General features: G+C 46.7%; 1 protein-coding gene across 2 annotated transcripts in view; it reads left to right on the forward strand.

Moving 5' to 3' along the window:
* Positions 1 to 681: 681 nt before the first annotated feature.
* Positions 682 to 25,531, forward strand: part of CRMP1 (collapsin response mediator protein 1) — a 65,475-nt gene continuing 40,625 nt past the window's right edge. The window contains exons 1-2 of one of the 2 annotated variants that reach the window (XM_074991718.1): positions 682 to 1,056; positions 24,993 to 25,081. In XM_074991718.1, the coding sequence (XP_074847819.1) occupies positions 682 to 1,056; positions 24,993 to 25,081 (464 nt within the window). Of the gene's footprint in view, positions 1,057 to 3,783; positions 3,904 to 24,992; positions 25,082 to 25,531 lie in introns of those variants that run through there. The other variant, XM_074991719.1, reaches the window with a different exon arrangement.

Consider the following 25,531-nt stretch of genomic DNA (forward strand, 5'->3'; position numbering starts at 1 on the left):
CGGAGCGGTCCTGCCAGGAGCCAGGCTAGCCTTCGGCGCCGGCGCCGCAGCAATTGACCAACTTCTGCAGCGCGGGCGGGAGCGGCCGCCCACCCGAAGTTGCTGCAGAGCGCGAAGCCGCCTGGGGCGATCTGGCACCGGAGCCCTTTGACAGAAGCGGGCAGCTAGGGAACAGCCGTGCCCCTGCACCCCGCCGCCCCTCGCTGGGAAGCCCTGGTCTCTCCGGGTGCGACAGCACCGCGGGCTCTTCCCCCGCAGACCGCGGGCAGTGCGGGGGAGGGGGGGGGACGCAGGCAGGTGATCCGCAGTGGGGCCGCAGGAGGGGGGCGCTTTGCGCAGTGTGGGGTGTGTGCACGGGGGGGGTCCCCTCCCCTGGCTCGCTCTTTACACAGGCGGGCGAGTGCCGGGAGGTCCTTGAAGCTTCGCCACTGGCTTTCCACCCGCCTAGCGCTGCCAGCCGCCCCCACCCCGCTCTCTTTGTACTTTAGCTCACGTGCTGCGCGCTAGCCCGGCTGGCTGAGCCCCCCGCGAGATCTCCCTCCGCGGGTGGGGGGGGCTCTCCCCACGGGACGGATCCCACCAGCCAGCCCCGCTGGGCCACTGCGTATGGTCCCCAGGAGCGCGCCCCGGTAGCGGCAGGTGCAGAGGCGCTGGAGGGAGGCGGAGAGCCGCCGAGCGAGCATGGCCGAGCGAAAGCGGAACTGGAACAAGGAGGATGACCTGCCGGTGTATCTGGCCAGGCCGGGCACCACGGCCCAGACCCCCCGGCAGAAATACGGCGGCATGTTCGCCTCGGTGGAGGGGGCCTACGAGAACAAAACCATCGACTTCGATGCCTACAGCGTGGGGAAGAAGGGCTCCCGGACCCCGCGCAGCGGTAGCCGGCACGACATGATGCTGGATGGGGCGGACAATTACAGTGAGACCGCCAGCGATGTCAGCGAGGTCTCCGGCTCCGTGATCAGCTCCCCCGGGGAGCGGGAGGACAAGACCCCGGGCGTGGAGATCCGATACCCGCTGGGGAAAGAGCTGCTGCAGGGCCAGGACAATGGGAAGGTAAGAGGGGGAGGGGACAGGGGCTCGGACCAGCGCTGCCGGGGGTGGGGGTGATGCGAGACCCAGTCACGGCTGCAGCTCCAGCGAGCCCCGGGCCTTAGGAGTGTCGCAGCGGCCACAGCAAAGAGAGCCGGGTCCCCAGCAGCAGCCCTGCCGCAGAGCGCTACTGCGGCTTGCCGGTAGGTCCCGGGTTACTGCAGGGATCGCCCGCCTTCCGGCTGGCCTGGGGGAGAGCTGCCGCGTCTCCCGCCTGAGGCTGGGCACTGCGGGTTGCCCGTGGGCGGAACAATTACCCCGGAGGCTGTCACTGCGGCGGGAGCCGCGCTCAGGAGCCGCGCTCCTGGTCCTTTTCCTCCCTCCCCGGGCTTGAACCAACAGCAAAGGGCCCGGCTGGTGTTCCCTGGGAAATCTCTCTCACAAGGGCCCCTGCCCCTCCTGCCTGGGGACACAGCCACCCCTGGGGTTCCGAGACCTCTCTGGGAGGGACCTGAACCACCAAACACCCCGCCAGATCCCACCAGGCTGTCTGAGATGGTCCCATCCAGCCTAACAAGGCAGGGTGCTCAGGCTGGAACTGAAATCCTGAGCCCAAGGGCCTAGCCGTCCAAAACGGAGCCATCACTTCCACTTTTCCTGTCCCGGGAAAAGTCCTGATAAGTCAAACCACACCTGTCCACCTCCACCTGCACCAAAGCCACCTCTTCCCAGTCCTGGCTTTACTGTGAGGTTTGCCCTTCTCTGCTGATCTCACACTATCTGAATCCCCCTGTGGTTTCACTGCATCCGCAGCAGATTCTTTATAGCTGTAACCACACAGAAGGGGGGCCCAAAACTCAGGCATTTTCCTTAAACCACGATTATTGTCTAACATCTGCACTGCTGAGGTTAGCACGGGATAATGGCCTGACTCCTGAATTGGTTGCCCTCTATTTCCCAGGGGCAAGCGATCTTCAACCCCCCACCTCCCCTTATTGGAGTAGGACAAAGAGGATACCGAGATAAAATAGGGAATAAGCAAAGCAGGTGGGTTCTCCCACGAGTAGTTTCTTGCAGTCTGGGCAGGCCCACATCGGTAGCATAGAAGCCAGTGGCAAAGGTCATGAATAAAACACCCTATATCACAGCACCTGGGGAACTGGTTTTCCTGAGAGATTATAATATTTCCCCTTCTAAAATAAACAGGCCTGTGCAGTTACTTTCTCACTTCGGAGGTGGATCTCTGATCAGGTTGGCCCTATGCTCCCTCCCTCCCCCAGACAAAAACAAATCACTTCCACGTTTCACCACACTTGGCTTGCTACCACACCCAGCCAGAATATTTGCCAATATGCACTTGTGTCTCTCTTTCACCAGAGGGGCAAAAATCTTTTGTTTGTCTTGAGCCTGGATTGGCTATATCTTCCTGGTTTGTACTCATGGGAGACAGCATTAGGATGGTAAATGGTCACTGGGTACAGTTTTGGGCCAGATGAAGTATGGGTGACTTTTGAGAAATTGGACTAGGCTCTGGTTGACTGCAGAAGGCCACCATCAGGTGTAGCCAGCTGTACTGCAGCCTTCACCTTCTCTATTTCCTATTAATGACCTCAACTTTGTCAACATAAGACTGCTCTCTGCTTTGGGTGCCGCCTTGCACCGGCTTTGTGTTCTTCCCTCCTGCAACCAAAGTTGCTCATTCTTGCTGGGGACTCAGGCAGTCTCCCCCTGAAAGTCAGTACTGTATGTGATTGCAAATTAGCAATGGTTTGGCCTCTCCTGAAAATTGAGAGAGACAGTGTGTGTGTGTGTCTGTGTGAGAGAGATATAGAGTGTGTTTGTGTGTGTCTGTGCGTGTGAAAGAGCACGTGTTTGTGTGTCTGTGTGTGAGCGTTTGTGTCTGTGTGTGTGAGAGCAAGTGTTTATGTGTGTCTGTGTGTGAGAGAGTTTATGTGTCTGTGTGAGCACGTGTTTGTGTGTGCGTGTGAGAGAGCACGTGTTTGTGTGTGTGTGTGTGAGACAGCATGTTTGTGTGTGCGCGTCTGAGAGTGTGTGTTAGTGTGTGTGTGTGAGTGTGTGACAGAGAAAGAGACTATCCCATCAGCTATCTTTAGCCAGCGGCTTGGGCAGATGGGAGGAAACCCTGCAGCTACCATCCCCCTTCCCCGCACACCCCCATCTCCCAGCAGCGAGGGAGGCAGGTGGCACTGGGAAAGCGGCACAAACCCCGCAGGGACCTTTAAAAGGGGGCGCTGTGCAAGTGAACGCGGGCCTGGCGCCAGACCTCAGCTTCCGGGCGAGCTGAAACTAGGGCTCTGGGTCTCAGCCCGGGATTTGCCCGCCAGGAGGGAAGCCGGGCAGGTGAAGGGCGAGGCTTTCGCCCGCGCTGCGCTCAGGGAGCGCCACGTGAATTCCACCTGCTCTGGCCCCTCCGCGCTGCCACGCGCTCCCCCGGGGGCTCGGGGGGTGGCATCCACGCGGCGTGCCAGCCGGGGCATCGGGGCTTTGTCCCAGCCCTGGGGGAGGGGGGGATCGGCCTTTCCCAGCCCCGGTATTGGAGGCCCCGGCTGGATTGATGGGTTGGGCCGGGGGCGGGAGGGGGGGCACAGAAGCGCTTCCTGGGTTGCGCCGAGCGAATCCTGCTCCGCTCTGCAGCCGGGAGAGCGCCGCCGCCGCCGCCTCTGCGCGCAGCTCGGGCCACCTCCCCGGAGGAGACGCGCCCGGTGGTAGCACCCGAAAAGCGGGGCCAGGGCTGCCCAGGCCGCCCCTCGCGCTGCCCCTCCCCCGCCTGGCATCGCTGCATCGCGCTGCCCCGGGGCGGCGGGCGGCAGCATGTCTTACCAGGGCAAGAAGAGCATCCCCCACATCACGGTGAGCGCAGCCCGGGGCGGGCTGGGGGGACCCGGCCCCCCAGGGCGGACGGGCACCGCGGCGCCGGGCCAGCAGGGATGCGGGCGGTGGGCGCGGCTGGTTATGGCGGCGGGGGGATTTCAGCATCTGGAGCGAGCGGCGGCGGCCGGGAGGAAGGGGACTCCCCCCACCCGTGTGTGATCACCGGGATGGACCTAATGGGGGGGGGGGCGGGTGTGTCCCGGCGCGATCCGCGGCTGCCCCACTGCCCCCGGAGCCGCGCGGGGAAGGTGTCGGGCGGGCGCGGTAAAGGCGGCGGCGCTGCTGCGGGAGCGGCCGGGAAGCAGAACAAAAGAGGGAGGGAGCCGGGCGGCAGGCACAGGGCCTCCGAGGGCCCCGGCCGCTCCCTAGCGCCCGGGGACACGCCCCTCCGGCCTCCCGGCCACGCCCAGCCCCGAGCGGGAGGCCGGCAGGGCGGCGGCGGCGGCCGGGAAGCAGAGGAAAGCTGAAGAGCGCCATGATGGGAGCCGAGCCCCGCCTGCCCTGCGCCCCGGGAGGCAGTGGCCATTGCCGGGGACCTTGCGCTGGCTCTTTGCCGCCCTGCCAGCGGGGTTCCTGCACTGGGCGCTGGGCGGCGGCGTGGGGGTTCCCGGGGAGCTGCAGCGGGGATGGGGACAAAGAAGCCGGGGAGTTAACCTCCGGGGCACCCCTCAGCGCTTTGGGGGCGTTCCGGCCCCGCACCTTCCACAGGCCACAACGGAGCCTAGCGCTCCGCTAGCGACACAAAGCCCCTCCCGCCTTTGCTTTCTGCAGAAATGTGGGTACCAGGGGCAGGTGGGACCAAAGGGCTCCAGGCTGCGGGGGGGTGGGGGGGCGGGGCAGGAGTGGAGGAGACCCCAACTAGCTTTGTTTGGGGAGCGGCGGAGCTCAGGCACCCCGAAACTGACCAGTCCCTAATGCCAGCCCTTAACTGGTAAAGGAGGGCTCGGCAAGGAGGTGTGTGAATTTGTTCAGCCGCTCTCCCTGCGCTGCAGGAAGGTTGCTAGAGGTTAGGCCAGCCGGGGCTGCAACGCTTGCAGACTCTTCAGGGCTTACAAAGGTTTCAATATGTCAATTAAAAAAAATGTCACATGGAATATCCTCCCATCATCCGACGTTTAAAGGGACTCCTTTAAACCCATCATTTACTGGAACTCTTTCAGTCCACACCTGCGCAGGGGGTGTCAGAATTATTGAGTGAGTGTAGTCTCGTGGCTAGGGCATTGGGCAGGGAGTCCAGAAACCTATATTCTTTCTGTGCATGGCTGTACTTATAGGTGAGGGGTCATAGAGCCACGATCAATCTTCTGGGGGTTGCTTTTGACGCCCGTGTGAAGATGCGGCAAAATCAATCTCTCTGGGCTCATCTGTTGACGCTGGTACTCCAGGCTGACACGCACAGTAAGGAACATTGGCTCAAGCATGAAGATCCCTGATCTGCACCAGGGAAGAAAGTCGATCCTGGTACATCCATTCTAGCTACGCAAATGGTATGGCTAGAATTGTGTATCGGGGATTGACTTTGATCCCTAGTGTAGGCCAGGCCTTTGTGTCACAAACCTTCTGTGGCATTTTGGGCAGCCCACTTTGCCTCTGTTTTCCTTCCACTCTTGCTAGACTGTACACTGTTCCAGACGGGGATAGCTCAAAGTATGTGTACCTTGCCTACCACAACAAGGAGCCAATCTTCTTTGGGAGTTGCATGTGTTCTTTAATACAAATAATGCATAAATGAGTGTTAACAAGAGTTATACGCTGCCCAAATTTGAATAAAGAAAGAAATGAGAAGAACTGAACAAGGTGTTTGCCTCTAAAATACACAGTGTCTTATAACTTCATCAGCTCTCACCATTTCCTTTCTCTTAGAACAAAAATAAACAAGAACAAAGAAAGGGAATTTCAAATGGAAGGTGCCTTATTCTCTTTGTGGTCATATCCATCAGTACCAGTGCTGGTGTTGGGACCAAATGAAAGGCAAAAAAGAACATAGCCAAAGTTGGCAGGCCTAGACCATGAATTACATTGTCATTTCTAAAAATCTCTTTCACTTGCTCTTCACTTCTTTAAAATAACAAAAAAACAAGTTAGACAAATAGTCTTGTCTCTGTGCTGTGCGGAGTGTTTGTTTTGCAGAAGAGTTTACAACCTAACAGGAGGTGCCTGTGCTTATGTCTTCAAAACAATAACAGTAGCTCAGTGCATAAAACAAACTCCACCTTAGCTAATTAGTGAGCGGGTCAAGTTAGAAAAGAAGTACTGTGCAGCTTTAAGCCTCCAGGGCTCTTATTAAACACAGTGAATTAATTCATTGCAAAATTATCAGACAAAAAATTAACCCAAAGCCCCCTTGATAGCCTCTCCAGCTTTTCCTCCTAGATCTTTGGGATCTGTCATCACCTCTGTTCTTGTTGAATCAATTGGAGTTCTGTATTGGAGGAGTATAGTTTGATACTCTATCTTGCTTACTGAAGGTTTTACAGTGGATTTTCAGTACTGCAGTTTGATATATTAATCCTATGCCCCAAATGCCCACAGAAATCAGAAGTCTGTATGGGCAAGCAAAGCAGGGTGTCCACAGCTGATAGTGTACCAATGTCTGAAAGGGGGTGTAAGTTGTCCAGGTTTAATTGTTAAAGGTTCCAAAAGAGGTTTGGGAAATGGTTTGTTGTTGTTCCTAGTACATGACTGAAGTACATCACCAAAGGCAATATCTACAATCATTACTCAAACAAAACAAAACTTCCCCTGACTTCCATGGGAGTCTTTCATGGGAAAGAACTGAAAAATCAGGCTCTGAGTGCATGTACTACACATACAGGGGTGTAGGCACAATTTTGTGTGGTGGGGCTGCTGAAAGCCATTGAATCAGACTGTGAACATTGTACATGGTGGAAACTGCAGGCAAGAGGGTGCTGCTGGACTCAGTCACCCCTGGTTCTAGCCCCTCTATATATGTATCCTTGTGGAAGAAACAGGCATCATTCTCAGCCTCATCAGTCATGGCAGTGATTTAAAACCATGATAGAAAATCAGCACAATTGTCAGTACATAGAGAACACTCCACATGAGCCAATAATGGAAATAATTTTGCTATTCCCTGCTTGTCTGACTTTGCCTCTGACTACACCACTCCCTGATTCCTGAGCGCTGCTTACAATATCAACTTCATCCATTTCTCCCATGAACCTCTCTGTATCTGTTTTCATGCTTCCCTTTTTGTATAGAACAACAGCTGAGTCTAATCTTCCAAGCCAACACTCTCATCTCAAAATTCACCTCTTCTGTGATGGCCACAACTGATGTTGTGAAGACAAAGACCATGGCAGGATATAAGAGAGAACTAGATAAGTTCACAGAGAATAGTTCCATCAGTGATTGTGAGCCAGGTTGAGCAGGGAAGGTCTCACTAGCCACTGCCAGAAACTGGGAGTGAGCGACAGGGGAGGGATTACTTGATGATTTCCTGTTCTGTTCATTTCCTCTGGGGCACTTGGCACTAGTCACTGTTAGAAGAGAGGATACTTGGCTAGACTGACCTTCGGTATGACCAGTCTGTCCGTTCTTACTTAATGTGTGAACTAGACTACAACAAATCTCTTTTTGTTCCATCTTTATTTTTAGACACATTTAAAGAAACAAACTCTGAATAGAAACACAGTGTTGTGTGCCACCTGAAAAGTAGGGACTGTGTAAACCTCTTGTCACCTTCAACCTTCCCCTCTCACTCTCCCTTTCCTACTGTTCAGCCCCTTCACTTGTATCATGTTAGTGAACTTACTGGTGTGGTATAGTGGTATGCAGCATACAGGTGGCAGAATCCAGATTGCAAACACTTTTGGGCAGGCTTTCAACCCCCATCCAGACTTGTACTCAGTTTCCTAACTTCCACTGATGTTGATGGAATGTAGGAGCCTAAATACCTTTTGTGGAGCTAGGCTTCTGTCTTTCTGTCCTCTTTGAAACATCTAGTAGACTTTGGGGTATATAAAATAGTAAATAATGACACTAAGCACACAGCTGGGAGTTTATGCTGGTTGTGTTTCCCTGTAGGTATAAGCAGAGGAAGAGGGTTGGTTCAAATAAGCTTAGACACTTCATGTAGTCTCCTGCACTGAGTGGAAGTAAACCCCAAGTTCTTGGCTGGTTCTCGCTGTGTTGCTCTTGAGTGCAGAGCAGAGGATAGGCAGGCAATGGGGCAGGAGCCAAGTAGAAATCTGCTAAACCAAGATTAGGGCATTATCAAATTCATAGTCCATTTTGGTCAGTTTCACAGTCATCGGATTTTAACAATCATAAATTTTATTATCTATTTAAATCTGAGGTTTTACAGTAATTGGAGGGGTCCTGACCCAAAAGGGGTTGTGTGTGGGGTCAGGGGAGGTTACAAGGCTGTTGTAGTAAGAGTTGTGGTGATGCTACCCTTACTTCTGTGCTGCTGCTGGTGGCAGCAGTGCTGTCTGCAGAGCTGGGCAGCTGAAGAGCAGTGGCTGCTGGCTGGGAGTCCAGCTCTGAAGGCAAAGCTACCACCAGATTAGTGCAAAAATAAGAATGGCTTGGTATGATATTGCCACCCTTATTTCTGCACTACTGCCTGCAGTGCTGGGACCACAGTAAGCAGCTGCTGCTCTCCGGCTTCCCAGTTCTGAAAGTAGCAATGCAGAAGTACGGGGAGCATGGTATGGTATTGCCACCCTTACTTCTGCTCTTCTGCTGGTGGAGGTCCATGTTCTGAGCTGGCCTCCCAGCTCACAGTTGCTGATCTCCATGCACCCAGATCTGAAGGCAGCGCAGAAGTAAGGGTGGTAATAAGGTGACCTCACCCACTAAAAGATTCTTGCAACCCCTGTAACTCCCCTATGAGTGAGAGCCCCGAACTTGAGAAATGCTGGTGTCCCCTGTGAGATCTATACAGCGCAAAAGCACACAAAGAACAGATTTAGTAGGAGAAGACCAGATTTCACAATCTGAGATATTTCTTATGGCTGAGAATTTGGTAGGGCATTCAGCATGAATACAGGACAGCTGCACATTCCCCTCTGAGACTTTTCTTGGGTACTAGGCAGGAATCATGTGTTGGTGTGGCTGTACCCTCATTAAAATAGGATTGATTTCTTCTTCATGAATGCTCCTGCCTATCACTTTTGACTTGATGCTTCTACATATCACAGTGTGCACCTCCTCAGTGCTTGGCATTTGCAGGCATGTCAGAAGACCAGGTCCCAGTCCAGATCAACTGCCAATTTAAATATACAAAATACAGGTGAAAGAGATGTAACACACCAGCAAAGTGCCTGATACAGAAGTCATTAAAGTAAAAGATTTATTTACATTTTAAATTATTTCATGTTGCCATCTGATCTCAGTTAACAAGAGATGGGTGGTGTGCAGGGAATGGTGGACACCTAGCCATGAGACATAAGGATTGGGGCAGGACCTGTAAGCAGGGGGGGTGCAGGGGAGGTTTTTTAGTCTGTTTGAGATGAGGGTCTCTTCTAGAAGAAAGGACCAAATAGTGGCCTGGAATCATCAGTGGGAAAAGGAAAAGGGAAAAAGGAAAAGGGAAAAAATGGCTGTGAGATGCAGGGGAAACTGGTAGAATGTAATGTAGGAGAATGTAGTAGGAGGGCATACAAGGAGACAAGAGATGAGCTACACTAGGGGAAGTTTAAATTTCATGCAACGTGAGATGGAAAGCCAACAGAGGAAGATATTCAGAGCAGTTGACAAACACTTTAATTTTAGTTGTAGAACTGACTGAAGTGGGCAAAGCTAAGACACAAAGAAGCTCGAGAGAAACAGATTACAATAATCCAGGAAACATCACAGTGGCATGGCTGGTATTTTCTTTGTGGTGACACAGTCCTCTCAAGAGGAGGATCAAGATGGGTAAACTGCAGATTTCCATAAGGCTCTATCTTAGACTCAGAGATTTTAAGATCAGTGGGGACCATCAGGATCACCTAATCTGATCTACACATTGCAGGCCACAAAACCTCACCCATCCACTCCTATAATAGACCTGTAACACTCTGGCTGAGTTACTGATGTCCTCCAATCATGATTTATAGGCTCCAAGTTGCAGAGGATCTACCAACTACACTAGTTTAAATGTTCAGTTGACCCAGTCTGTGGTGGAAGGTGACCCCTGCACCCAGGTGTCTGTCACTTTGACCCAGGGGAATATTCCTTCCTGACCTCAAATATGGCAGGGAGTTAGACCCAAAACATATGGGCAAGACCCCCCCAGCCAGATACCTGCAAAATAATTGTCTGTACTAATTCAGAGCTCTTCACATCTAGTGTCCCATTGCCAAGGACTCAAGAAATTTTCTGCTAGCAGTTTCAGATCAATTACTGACTATTATGAGCTGTCTCATCAGACCATCTCCTCTATAAGTATATCTGCCTTAGTCTTGAAACCAGTTAAATTTTTGTTCCCACCATTCCCCTTGAAAGGCTGTTCCAGAGCTTGATTCTTTTCATAGTTAGAAACCTTTATGTAATTTCAAGTCCAAACTCGATGGCCAATTTATATCCATTCATGTTTGTGCCCATACTGATGCTTAATTTAAATAATTCTTCTCCTTCCCCCAGTATCATCTTCCTGTTTGTATTTAGTACCTTTAGAACTGTGAGATGCCATAGCCTGAGATACCAGCAATACGCAAACACACAATAATACCAGAGAGGAAGCCGTGCTAGTGTATACACTAACAAAACAAAAAGCAGTCAAGTAGCACTTTAAAGACTAGCAAAATAGTTTATTAGGTGAGCTTTCGTGGGACAGACCCACTTCTTCAGACCATAGCCAGACCAGAACAGACTCAATATTTAAGGCATAGAGAACCAAAAACAGTAAGCAAGGAGGACAAATCAGAAAAAGATAATCAAGGTGAGCAAATCAGAGAGTGGAGGGGTAGGGGGGGAAGGTCAAGAATTAGATTGAGCCAAGTACTCAATACTTGGTCTGTTCTGGTCTGGCTGTGGTCTGAAGAAGTGGGTCTGCCCCATGAAAGCTCACCTAAGCCGTGTCTACACGTGCACACTATTTCGAAGTAGCGGCACCAACTTCGAAATAGCGCCCGTCACGGCTACACGTGTTGGGCACTATTTCGAAGTTGAAATCGACGTTAGGCGGTGAGACGTCGAAGTCGCTAACCTCATGAGGGGATGGGAATAGCGCCCTACTTCGACGTTCAACAACGAAGAAGGGAACGTGTAGACGATCTGCGTCCCGCAACATCAAAATAGTGGGGTCCTCCATGGCGGCCATCAGCTGGGGGGTTGAGAGACGCTCTCTCTCCAGCCCTTGCGGGGCTCTGTGGTCACCGTGTGCAGCAGCCTGTAGGCCAGGGCTTCTGGCTGCTGCTGCTGCAGCTGGGAATCCATGCTGCATGCACAGGGTCTGCAACTAGTTGTCGGCTCTGTGTATCTTGCACTGTTTAGTGCAAGTGTGTCTGGGAGGGGCCCTTTAAGGGAGCGACTTGCTGTTGAGTCCGCCCTGTGACCCTGTCTGCAGCTGTGCCTGGCACCCTTATTTCGATGTGTGCTACTTTGGCGTGTAGACATTCCCTCGCAGGGCCTATTTCGATGTGGTGCTGTGCAACGTCGATGTTGAACATTGACGTTGCCAGCCCTGGAGGACGTGTAGACGTTATTCATCGAAATAGCCTATTTTGATGTCGCCACATCGAAATAGGCTACTTTGATGTAGGGTTCACGTGTGGACGTAGCCCTAATAAACTATTTTGCTAGTCTTTGAAGTGCTACTTGACTGCTTTTTGTTTTGACACAATAATACATTTAATTCACTTCCAGTACCAAAAGCCCCATCTATTTTAATAGTTCCATAACTGCCCACAACATTGTTCCAGGGCTGGTGCGAGGTTAGATGACATGGTGGCAAAAGCATGTGAGCTTTTTCTACACTAAGTTTTCTACTGGAGATTGCTGTATGTGAAGTGCAGATGTCTAACTAAGATTAGTGCTTAAATGAAGATGAACTGGTGAAGCTAAAGACTAGGGGAGCTGGAGATTATGCTGCTGGGAAGGGGGAAAAGGGTTTAGAAGCATCGACAAGCACCATAACATCACCATTCATGAAAAGCATATTACCTGTGGAAGTTGGAATTGTTAGAAACAAAGGGGGCTTTCTGGAACTCTTTCTGCTATTGGATACCCAGTTAATTGGCCACCGTCGGCAGATGGGATGCTGGGCTTGATGGACCTTTGGTCTGACCCAGTATGGCCATTCTTATGTTCTTATGTTTGTTTAATTACAGTTCCTGGAAGTGATTTCTTCCACCTGTGGCTAGTTAAGAGCTTTAGCCTCCATCCTGGTTGTCAGATCAGCTGGCTTCGCATATTCATGGATTCATGATCGCTAGCTTTGACTATTTTAATTTATTGACTGTACTTGGGTTTGAGGTAGGAACTTTGAAGGGGGTTGGTTAGTTCAGTGTGGAGTGGCCCAAAAGTGAGCATTATAAGTTGCTGCCCCATGATCTAGTTGCTGCATGAAATCCTATTCAAAATCATTGGCTCTCCAGAGCACTTGATGGGACACACCAGGGTATCTAATTAAATGCTTTTTCTTTCTCTGTAATAACTTATTTTCCAGAAAGGCCATTGGGCACCCGTCATAGCATGAGTCAAATCCAGACGTGGTGCAACTCCATTCCAGGGCCAAATTTAATCTTTTGTCTTCATGCATGGTTCCAAAAAGAGCAGTGGTAAATATGATCTTTGATTTCATGGTTTACACCATGAACTAGCTGTACTGGATTGTTGTTACTATTTTCCTCTGGGATGAGGTGTTTCTGGGACTAGCCAGTTGAGATTTGAGGTTCAATTCTAATTGCCATAATGAAAATTTATACCCCAGAAGGCAAAGATAATGATACCCTGTGGAACATGGTGCTGCATCCTCAGTCCATGCTCAGGTGACACTTCCACTGATGCTGATGTGTATTATTTTGCCAGAATAAGAAGTGTAAGGTGCCTACAGCATTGGTATTGTTAAAGCAATGAAAAGATGGCATTTCTTGTAAAGAAATTTACAGGGTTTGTTACTTACAATGTAACCTTTTGAGACTGTGCGAAAGAAATAGATTTTCTAGATGAATAAAAAGCCACATCCCCAAAGGGGAAGCAAAAAGAACATCACATTGTTTAAATTAATAAACATGAATGAACAACTTGGCTTTGCATAAGATTTCGGCATTGCTACATTCGATGAAATCCCTCTTAAGTGAATTACTGTATATAAGAATAAATTTGTTAAAAGAATAGGCTTAAAAGCTTGTGGGCAGGTAAGGCCATTAGGGTAGCAGAAATAATACCTCAAGGAGATAAATGAATTACAAGCCATGTCCTTAGCTAAATTGAGCGTTCACACTAAATAAAGTATGACTTGCTGTGAAGATTAATATTACAATGAAGATTCCAAAGAAAGAAGAATGCTGTTTTAAAAATGAGATATTTTAAAGTTTAGAAAAAAGTAATCCTTTGAGTCTCATTTCTAGCCTTTCTTTGATCCTTTCCAGAAGGACACACACTTTCTTCATTTGCTGGTACTATTTTGAAATCTTCATAAGAGCTTTGCTAAAGCCAGAATTGCTTAATCACAACATAGCACAACCATAGTAAAAACTGACCATTTTCACAAACAACAGCAACAACAACAAGAACAAAAAGTTCTTCTGTATATCGTGTATTAGCAGTGCTTTTTTTCCTGGAACTCTAGCGCCAAACTGCCCCCTCAGTCCCCCGCAGCCCCAACTTGCCACCAAGCTTTAACCCCCTACCCCCACCGCAGCCCCAAACTGCCCACAGTATTAACCCTCCCCACTCCTCCAACCCCCAGTCCCTGCTCTAAATGAATGTCCTACCCCTTCCCCACAGCCGGGCACCCCCCCGCCTCCACAGCCAGGTGCCCCCAGCCCCGCCCCCAGCCGGATGCCCTCACCTTCCCAACAGCTAGGTACGCCCAGTCCTCTTCCCCAGTGAATGCTGGCAAGTTACGTACATGCCACTGCAGGGGTCTCTCCAACTCAAGCCGTGCCAGGCTGCCAGAGCCGTGAGAGCACCACACTGGGCTTGGCCTCTGGGACCATGGTGGACCATAGGCGCCAGGGCAGCAGGAGCGGTGTGGTTCCCAGGTGGAGCCTCGCTGGGACTGGAGAACCATGCAGCTCCCAGTTGGAGCTGCGCATGCACTGAGCTGGGGGAGGAAGCACTCCGCATGTGCGGCTCTGCTGAGCCTCATTCCCCACCTCCACCCATTGCCACTTTTGCCGCTGCATATGGTGGTGAATGGGAAGCATAGCCCAGCTGCCTTTCAAAATGGAGGTGCCACAGAAAAGGTGCCAGAATGCCACTCCATGGGGAGGGCATCCATTCCATGGCATTCTAGCAGAAAAATAGCTCTGTGTATTAGGGAAATAACCTTACAGGGGAAGTTTTTTTTGAAGGCACAAGGAGGTGTGGCATTTTCAATGGGAGTTCGCCTTTGAAAATGTACACTAGCAAATACTAATCCAAGCAGTTTTTATTGTTGACATCCTGTCAGTCAAGGAAAACGCAAACATCAGCCCATGCATCTTCTCTCTAAGACAGAGGAGCCAGAGATATTTTAAAGGCTCAGCAGTAGAGTATTCCATCTTGAACATGCTAAAGGCCCAAAGAGGCACATGTTAGAAGCCTAATACCTCTCAAATACATTGCACTCAGCCTCACCTCTCACCAATCACGCACATTCATTGTCTGTGAATTGAAAATACAAGTGGATCTGGAACACAGAAAAGACAGATTTTGATTACTGTTCAGGGTAGGATATTTAGTGCTACTGAGGGCTATATGATACTGGAGATTTGGAAGTAAAACCTTCCATTGTCAGCTGTAGAACTTTCAGAATTGTGGTGTCTGGGAGTCAGGTTCATCTTCTGTGTATCTCTGCTAAAAGTGAATAGAATTACACAAGAGATGAATGTGGCCCTGGGAGTGGCCACCTATGAGGCCTGGAGTATTACGGGCTGGGAGATTTCAAAAGACATGATCAGCTGGCACTGGCTGAAGCTGGAGCAGGAGCTAGAGACTGAAGCCAAAAATGAAGTGGTTCTGGACCTGTTCACTGTGCCAGCTTGATTTGGTTTTGTTATGTTGTTATTGTTCTCATCTAGTTAAAGCAATTATAGTTAATTAACAAGGAGTGATTGCTTTATTTGACACTGCAGATAACATTTCCATGGGAGCTCCATGCATGGAACCAAGGTACAAATACAATAGTAGAGGTACTTTCTCTGCAAACAATGAAGCATACATTTTATTATCTTGCTGACTTCTACATATAAAATGGCCCAGGGACCCTGGTTTCCCATGTCTTAACTCTTCATTTTGTAGAGATTTGGGTATGGTTTTACATAAAGAAAAACTATGTGCCATTGTGGTATTATTGGAATGAATACAGTAGACAATGTGTGTCAATTCACTCTGATGTACTGCTGCATTATTTTCACTTGACACATGCATTAATTAGCCATGATAACCCATTTTTACATTTCATGTTGAGGGGGAGGTGGTATCTTAATTCCTCAGTAACTACAGTAGCAGACTAAAACATCAGGGTAAAATATTTGGATGTCTGTATTTTTAAAAGACAATCATTTCCAGCTCAGAGCATAAGGGGTAGCTGTGAAGACAGATGGCTTTTGACTTCCCTGTGTACATTTGCATGGGATTTTTTCAAGAACCCAAAGCTTGGAGATTTTTGGATTATCCCATTTAAAAAACAGGGGGGAAGATGTATTTGCAAAATTCAGTACTGGAGCTGGATTTAGATTTTGACCATTGGGGTAGGTTCAGACCTATCTCTCATCTCTGCCACATGTTTTGTCATTTGTGGGTATTTTGTCATTTCTGTACTTAAAAAGACCAATGTATACGTAAGCTTGTAAAAAAGGACCTCTGTAAAAAAATAAAATAAAATAAAATAGAAGGATCACTCCCCAGCCTCCCTATATTTGTTCTTTCTGATGGTGTGCAGACAGTTGTAGTATCTGGGTGACAGCCTGCTTTCTCTGATCAGACAGCCCCCCTCCCACATGATCCTGCAGCGAATGATGCTGACTTTGTGACATCTCATTCTGTTGCCATGATAATTGCTATAACGTCACAGACTAAGCTCTGTGGCTTTACTGGCAGATTAAAGCAGGAGAAGCTAGGCTGTGAGTAGCAAAAGGCACCAGCAAAACACTGCAAAGCATATATAAGTAGATGGCTGCCTGTTAAATGTAAGTGCTGTGTGATATACAGCAGGGAGCTTAGCTGTGAAGAGTTGGAGAGTCATGCATTCATAATATGGAGGTGCAGCGAGCCACCGGAGGAGTGTTGCATGCTGCACTGTTGTTAGGTTTACACCATGTGACGTGATTGTATCATCTGTGATACTGCAGTGATATGTGAAGAAATATTTAGGACCAAATTCTTCTCTTGGATTTCACCAACGTAAATTCAGAGTAATTGCACTGATTCCACTTGAGCTATTCCACATCACTGGTGTAACTGAGAGAGGATTTAGTTCTAGATAGGTTAATAATGGTACAGTCTCAAATCAGCATTTTGCTTTGTTTTCCTTGTGGATGTCTCTGTTAGTCATAAATAACAAGCAGACCCGTGTCATCTCAGAGGCTAACAGATTTATTGGATCGTGAGCTTTTGTGGGTAAAACCCACTTCATCAAATGAAAAAAATCATTAATCTTAGAATCTCCTCTTCATCTTGCTCCATCCATCTTCCAGAGGCTGGCAGGTCTTCTCCCTCATTCCTGCCAGCTTGGTAGGAAGGGAGGATGCCTGCACCTTGCTTTTGCCAGCCCAGTATGTGTGAGGTAGCTGCTCCCACACAGTCTCACACTGATGTTCTCCAGACTGCCTTATGCATGTTGAGCAACATTTAACTCAGTTTGCCTGAAACTAAGTCTGAGCAAGGCTATGATATACCCTGGCCTCGAGAGCTACCTGTGACTCATGAGCCAGGTGTCAGATTACCTACTATTTAAATATTTTCTAAACGGTGGCAGTCCCTCTTAATGGTTGTCTCCTCCTGAGCCTGGAATCCAATGCATTATTTATAATTTCTATTGTGGTAGCACCTGCCAACCCCAGTCAGAACTGAGGGCCTGGTATATGAAGGTGGTATACAACAAGACACACTCCCTGAAGAGAATACAATAGAAAGGATAAGGCAGATGAAAGCAGGGAGAGCAGGTTTCAAGGAGGAAGGGAAGGGAACAGAGAGGGAACAGGGTGTGACATAAAAACAAAGTGGTCAACATGATCAGAGGGATACACATGGTTGAATGGTTCCTCTGGCCTTGCTTCAGTAAACTGTTTAACTTTAAGCATGTATTTAAGTACGTTTCTGAATAGGAGTGGCAATTTCACACATTGGTCAACACTTTATATTCAGAGTCCATTCATAAATAGCTTATAAAGGGTTAACATATATTCATAGATGTTATTATAGGTTGTCATAATCCATGGTTATAAGCAGCCCATTGACCCATGTGACATTGTGACAATCTGTAACACTTTCTATAGACTTTCTTATGACTGCAGCTGGCTGGAAAAACCCCAGCTCAATATTTTGTCATCAGATTGGTGAGTTTGTTTATAGAGACAGTTTGATTTTGACAACATTCCAGTGGAAACCAGGCAGGATTCCATCAGTCCTGCCTTTGTTCCCGCCACCTTGCCTGCTCCCTTGGTCAGCAGCTGGGTTCTTGCTGTCTGGGCTTTCAGGGAGAATACAGAGTGCCCCCAAGTCAGGGAATGCAGGGCTTCCAGGGTCTATGGTGCTGGGGCATCTCCCTGGTAGATTGCCCAGGAGTCAGGGCTCCGTTTCCTTCCACGGAGAACGTCAGCGCTTTAGTTTTCTTTCTGAAGGAGAATTAAACCAAATTCCAAAATATGTACCAGCATTATCCACAAACTGAAATTACCTCTCTGTATGTACCAAGCTCCACTTAGAATCTTCTGTGCCTCAGGCTGCTCATGTCTGCAACACACCTGTAAAAGCTATTTATGATTTATTTAACCTTTTACAAACTATACATGGAACTTTCAGATAAACTGTGCTGCATACGGTTAGGTGTTTGGCAGAATAGGGGCCCCTGTAGGCTTTAGTTGCAGATTACTGTATTACACAGAGTTTAATAAACAAAATAATTTTGTCATCTTGATTGCTCCTTCTGGGCTCTACTTTTGCCCTTTTAATGTCTGTCTGTTAATAAGAGTTCTGGCCAATTGCATTTGTTGTTTGTACTGTCAACCCTGGCCTGTTCCTAAGGAAAAATGTAAAATATTTTGATGCATGGAAGCTTTGGTGATCCATTAGCAGCAGCAGATGAGGTGTTTTCAGATGTTGCTAACACTCTCCCCACCCCCAGATAAATGAGATGTTCTCTCTTTTCAGTAGAACAATATTCATGTTTAAAAAGGAAATGGAATGAGCTGAAAAGAGCCCATGAGATGGTGGTCTGTCCAGGTCAGCAGGCACAGCAGTAAATCACCATGGTGAGGAGGTACAACCGCCAGCACACGTCAAAATAAATCATTACCTTTCAGGCCACTAATTCAAAAATACTGCAGTTGCAGCCGACAATAGAGAGCCTGAAAAATAGCTGTGATCAGCAAGGCAAATTCTACCATGGGGCCTTGCATTCCTCTCCACAGTTTCATTGCTGCTAGCATCTGAGGCTGGTCCCACAGGGCTCATATTTCATTGTAGCACCATGTCTTGATTTTACCCCTGAGTCCCCTGCATACTTAATCACATGGAAAGTCACCAACCTTTTGTGTGCATGATCTTTCCTCATGTATTATACTGAAAACTTCTTTCATCGGAAGAGTATCAGCTGTATCTTCCCTGGAGAGGCAGAACAATATGGAGGCCCTGCTTTTGGGGGAAAAAAATCACTTTAAATTCAGCATGGATTAAAATTAAACAGATAATTAAATGCTTTTCTGACTAGCGGTTGAGATAGAAACAGCTACTTCTTATGTAGCAATTTTCATCAGGAGATTTCAAAGCACTTTACAAAGGAGGCAAGTATAATCCCTATTTTTATGGCTGACGAAACATAAGCACGTGCTTAAATGGTTTCTAAACTGGGGAGTCAAGTATTTGCATAAATTTAGAAGTGAATAATCCTGTGCTTAATCTTTTCAAGTTCAGGATCTAGCAGAGTAATACAGGATAGAGTGGGAATCCTTATTTTTATTTTGGAAAAGGGGCAACAGAAGAATCAGCCACTGCTGAATGGAACAAAGTACGTAATTTAGAATGAATATTTTATTTAATTAATATAACCTTTTTCTGATTCAGGAAGAAACAGGTGGTAGCTTCCTCAAAGCCATTCACTCTTCACAATTTGATTAATATCTTTCCAAATTCAATATGTGTTAATCCATGCATGCTTCAAAGCTGAATTGTGTTGCTCATTTGTGATTGGTTAGATAAGTCACATGACTGTATTTCTGGTTTCTGGCCGGATCCTGTGTATATTTCTGTGTACAATTTTGAAATTGGCTTTCAGCAAATATTTTTGCAAAGGTAAATGGATCACTTTAGTATTCACAGAAATGAGAATATTTGAGCACTGGGACCAGGACAACAGCAAATTCTTTGAACATTTCAGCAATTCTTCACAAATATAAATTTATTTGGCATTATTTGTTCAGCTCTAACCCTGAAAGCTTGCATGCAAAATACCGATTGATTCTTTGTTATTCCTAACTCCACTTGAGTTAAGTTACTACAAATTAATATAGACTCTTCCAACACAGACATGAATTGCCATGCCTAAGCATTTAAACACAAGGCTTCGCATTTGGGGTTTTATCAATTCAGCTTTCATTAACTTTAAATGGATAGTCACCATTAATTTGCGATTTTTGTAAGCTTTATTTATTCCCTATTGATGATTTTTTAAATAACTAGGTAAGTGATCTGTATATTTACATGATTGTCTGGATGGGGGTGAACAAACTTTTTTTGTCTGGCCCCACTTTTTGTTTCTGCAATTAGCAGGGCCTCCCAACCTGTCTCATGTAATCCAAGCCGATAGAAATTTCAGTTATGTTCATATAAAAAAAACTCCTTTTGTCACATGTAAGAAAATAAGTATGTAGAATAAAAAAATATTAATCAGTATATAATGTGAATGCACACACATAAAGCAATACCATATTTCAACATTTTTATGAGATGGATGAGCCTGAGACCCAGCAGCTGATAGTATTGTGCACCTACTTACGAAATCTCATGTCCCTCCCCAGTGAACCCACCCCCAACTTTGCTCAAATCTGGTCTGGAGCATCCCAAATCCAAACACTGTTGCATGATGCTAGTATATCAGAATCAGAAACCTGACTAAAACCAATTCAGTTTCACAGCTGAGGCCAAGGGAAGTGCACACAAAAATAACCTCCCATTGTGGATATGTGTGTGTAGTGCTAATGGTCATTCAGGTCAGAACTCACTCCTCCCCTCTCCTCATCTCATACCAACCTGCAGAGCTGGTAGACTGCAGAGAATGGAGCATGCTGTACTTCCCAAGAGAGATTGTGTGGCAGTTGCTGCCTTTCTTTCCCTGTGCTCCTTGAAATTTTTGGGACTGACTGGGGATGGTGGAGTGCTTGTGGGACACACTCAGCATGCTTTGCTTTCAGTGCTCACAAAATCTGTAGTTCCCATGGCATTGCTATGAGGCATAGTTCTGCCCCAGGAAGACTCTCTCAGGTGAGGTCTACTCTAGCCCTTGTGTAGCTATAATTGACCTATCTACAATCGACTTATCTGTCTGTCATCGCAGAAGATGGCTGATGGGAAACTCTCTCGTCAGCCTCCCATGCTCCTTGCAAATAGGGGTCGACTGTCAACTCCTGATAGTTTGATTTTGCATGTTCCCTACTAGGCATGTGAAATCGAACTTCAGAAGATCAACCTTGACAGGTCAATCTTCCAGGTAGTGAAAACATGCCCTCAGATGTTGGGGAGGTATCAGATAGAGTTCTGATTGGCTCCTGGCTTCTCATGGAACTCTTTCACCCTCTTAATTCCCTTGTACAGCCCCTTAATCAACAGTAAGGGAGCATACGGCATTAACTCCCTCAGGAAAAAAAATAACTTTTCCCTTTGTATGCAGGTCACTCAGCTTGGGCAGTGAAGGCAAACCAAATCAGTAAACCAGTCTGTTTGCTGGGAAGCCAGTCACTTCCACTAAGTTCTCAAGCACTGACATGGCTCTGCTGAATTTGGGCTGTCTGTAGCCCTGCCAGAGCTAATCTTGCAGTAGTGCTGGGTGATAGCACAGTTAAATCTAGCCCTGGAGACTGAACTGTTCCATTCACAGAATGGATACCAAGCAGGCAGCAGAAGTGCAGACCTTCCTGAAATGAATCTGGATGATCACCCGGAAGGGTGAGAAGGAAGTTGTCTCCAGGTCCATTGCATCCTTGACCTGTCTGCTGGGACAGTCAACCAGTGACCAGATTCTATGTTGTCTCTTGCGATGTACGGTGCAGAAGGTATAGATCAGGGCAGAGTGAGGGGAAAGATGCACATGCTTGGCATCTCTGGGAAAACAGCATAGTTGAATTTACTCAACTGCTGTTGTTGTTGACAGCTTCCCCACTGCTGCCAATGGACTGCTCTGGGATGCAGAACTTCTGGAGTATAGATTCTCTGGCCATGACCTCTGCTGTATTTCGAACTCCAGCCTGGACTCTGGCTGGCTTTCTATATAAATGGGGCATTACAGCGCCATATATCTAGGTCTGTGCTGCTCTTGTGTGGAGGGAATTGTCCTGAGGTTGACTCTCTCCCCTGTATGGCTTTTGCAAAGCATTGTAGTAGCATAGAGGAGTTGCGGTATGATCTGGCACAAGTCTGAAAATTATTGCTATATGTGATGGTTTTGGCATTTGTGGACATCTGTCCTCTAGGAACTAGTCTGTAACTACCAAACTCATTTCACACTGATCATTTACTATCCATCAGAAGGTAACAAATTTCAGGCCACTATCCATCTGCGCGCTATGCCAAAGGGTGACATTAAAGCTGGAAAAGGCATCTTCTGGAAAAGTAATATGACAGAACAAAATTTCCAATAACTCACTGGAAAACATGGGGGGGACTGTTGTGTTTCAGAAGGTGGAGAAAGTAAGCAGTGGAACAGCCATTTTAGATTTGATTCTGGCTTACTGGGAGGAATTGGTTGTGAATAGGAAGATGGAGGGAAAGGTAATTTGCATGAAAGTAAATGATGGATTTGCACAATTGCAAACTGTCCCAGTGCAAAGAAGGAATAGTAAGGGGTGGGGGCATATAGCTCCAACAGGAACTCTTTCATGACCTGAAAAATCAAAGAGGAATCTCACAAAATGTGGACAAATTAATAAAGATGAGTACAAAGGACGAGCTAAGCATATAGGGACAAAATCAGATAGGCAAAGGCATCACATGAGTTATACTTAACAAGGGACGTAAACACAGCAAGAAGAGGTTCTTTAAATACTTTAGGAGCAAGAGAGAGGAGAAAATTTTCTATGTGGCAAGAAATGAGAGCTAATATACGGTGACATCATGAACACCATTACTGAAAAGTAACAGAGAGGGAGCCGTGCTAGTCTATATACTGTCAAAACAAAAAAGCAGTCAAGTAGCACTTAAAAGACTAATAAAATAATTTAGATGAGCTTTCATGGGACAGACCCACTTCTTCAGACCATAGCCATACCAGAACAGACTCAATATTTAAGGCACGGAGAACCAAGAACAGTAATCAAGGAGGACAAATCAGAAAAAAATGATCAATGTGGTTTGAACCAGGATGGGAATTTTTTGAGTCACTATAGGAGCTCGTTTGCATACTTGGCTTAATCTAATTCTTGACCTTCCCTCATGCCCTTCTACCCCTCTACTCTCTGATTTGCTCACCTTGATAATTTTTTCTGATTTGTCCTCCTTGATTACTGTTCTTGGTTCTCTGTGCCTTAAATATTGAGTCTGTTCTGGTCTGGCTATGGTCTGAAGAAGTGGGTCTGTCCCACGAAAGCTCACCTAATAAATTATTTTGCTAGTCTTTAGAGTGCTACTTGACTGCTTTTTTGTTATTACTGAAAAGGTTACTGGGGACTATGCTCAATACAGTTAGTATAAAAACAAGGTGGAAGGACCTAAAGCCAGAAAAGAGTTAAATACTGCTTAGATAGTTGGGTATATTCAAATTGGGAGGGCCTGATGAAATTCAGCCTAAAGTATTTGAAGAACTAGCTGAAGTAATCTTAGAACCATTAGCAAGTACCTTTTAGAAATCAAGGAGCATGGATGATGAGTTGTCAGAAGACTTAACAAACGAAAACATCCTACCTATCTTCAAAAAGGGAAACAAGAAGAACCCTGAAGAATTATACACCAGTCAGCCTAACTTAAATACTTGTAAAGATTCTTGATCAAATTATTAAATAACCAGTTTCTGTGCACCTAGAAGACAAGGAAAAGCCAGCATGGATTTATCAAGAACAGATTATGCCAAGCCAACTCAATTTCTTTCTTTGACAAGGTTACTGCTCTGGTGGATGTGGGGAAGCAATGGGTGTGATACAGCTTGAATTTAGTATGTCTTTTGACACAATCCCACAATACACTGTCAAAAGCAAACTAGGGAACTGTGATCAAAGTTAAATTACTATAAGGTAGATGAATGCATCGTTGAAAGACTGTACTCAAAGCATAGTTATCAATGATTCACTGTCAAACTGGTGGTATCTAATGAGGTTCCATGGGAGGCAGGTCTGGGTCCAGTTCAATTAATTATTTTAATCAAAATCATGGGTAATGTAGCGGAGGGTACACTTTTAAAACTTGCTGATGACCCCAAACTGGGAAGGATTGTAAGCATTCTGGAGGACAGGAGGATTACAATTCAAAAAACCCTTGACAAATTGGTCTAAATTAAACAAGATGAAATTCAATAAAGAATTCCTTCACTTAGGAAAGAAAAATCAAATACACAATTACAAAATGGGGAATCACAGGCAAAGTGATAGTACAGGTGCAAAGGAGCTGGGCTTAAAATGGATCACAAATGAAGTCAACACTGATGCATTTAGTATCATTCAGGGGTCTATAAACAGGAGAACTGTACATAAGATGTGGAAGGCAATTGCCCTGGTTGCTTGGCACTGGTGAGGCCTCTGCTGTAGCAGTGTCCAGTTCTGGGTGCCGCATGTTACTTAAAATGTGAACAAATTGGAGAGAGTTCAGAAAAGTGCAAAAAAATGATAAAAGTTTTAGAAAAACCTGCTTTGTGAGCTAAAGTTAACAAAAACTGATTATGTTTAATTTTGAGAAAAGAAGACTGGGGCAGGAGTGGGGGGAACCCAAGAACAGTCTTCAAATATGTTAAAGGGTTGTTATAAAAAAGACTGTGACCAGTTGTTCTCCATGTTCACTGGAGATATGAAGTAATGGGTGTAAATCTGCAACAAGGGAGATTTAGATTACATTTTAGGGAAAATTGTACAGTAGCTAGTGAAATCCCCATCAGTGGAGGTTTTTAAGAACAGGTTGGCAAACAGCTATCAGAAATGGTGCAGATTTATTCAGTGCTGCCTCAGCACAGGAGGTTGGAGTTGAGGACTTCTTGAGATCCCTTCCAGCCCCATATTTGTATGACAGGGTGAAAGGCTCTCTTATTTCCTACATATTTGTTAATTATATGAGGTGCTATTAATGGAACAGGTAAGTTTTTTTTTTTAAATTGGTTTTCATCTTGATGGTATCCCTTTGAGGGGAGTGATGAAGTTAAAACCCAGACATGAGACTCAGAGAATTTATGTGCTTCAGGCAGCATGATTACAGTACAATGGGTAGAATGAATAAACTGAGAGCTCCTGCACTGCTGATGTTAATGGGTTCATTGCACTGTCTAGAGGTTTGGTTTATGCTATTTGACTTGATTCCATTTTTGCTTACTTCATAAATATTTCTTCCTTTTTTCTCCTCAGAGTGATCGACTACTCATTAAAGGTGGAAGAATTATCAATGATGACCACTCCTTCTATGCAGACATATATCTGGAAGATGGACTTATAAAGTTGGTTTTTAACATAATGAACATTTTTGCATGCATGTTAATTATGTCAGTGAGCTTGACTCCTCCTGCCTACATGCCTCCGTGGATGCCTTTAGTTGTTATAAAAATCAGCTTATCTTCTTCACTAGTGTCAGGCAGGTAGAGGATTCCATCAGTCAATGTGACTGGAGTTCTTTGAATGTGGTCCATGACTAGTCACTCTTGGGAGGATTCAGTCTATGCTAAAACAATGTGCAGTGCAGGTAGTAGAAGTTCAGCCAAGCTGTCAGGTACATCTAGTCTAAGAGATTCCATGCAAAGATGGATGCTGACTAGGTCAATGTGCTGTGGGGGTGCTTATTACAGTTATTTTTCACTGGCTGATGCCAGTGCCATTTGTGCTATTTGTGGATACTGAGCCATATACACAGGCACTTTTCATTACATGACCTCCCCCCCCCAGCTTGTTTT

Source organism: Carettochelys insculpta, chromosome 4 (assembly GCF_033958435.1).
Source record: "Carettochelys insculpta isolate YL-2023 chromosome 4, ASM3395843v1, whole genome shotgun sequence".
In the NCBI taxonomy this organism is placed as follows: Eukaryota; Metazoa; Chordata; order Testudines; family Carettochelyidae; genus Carettochelys; species Carettochelys insculpta.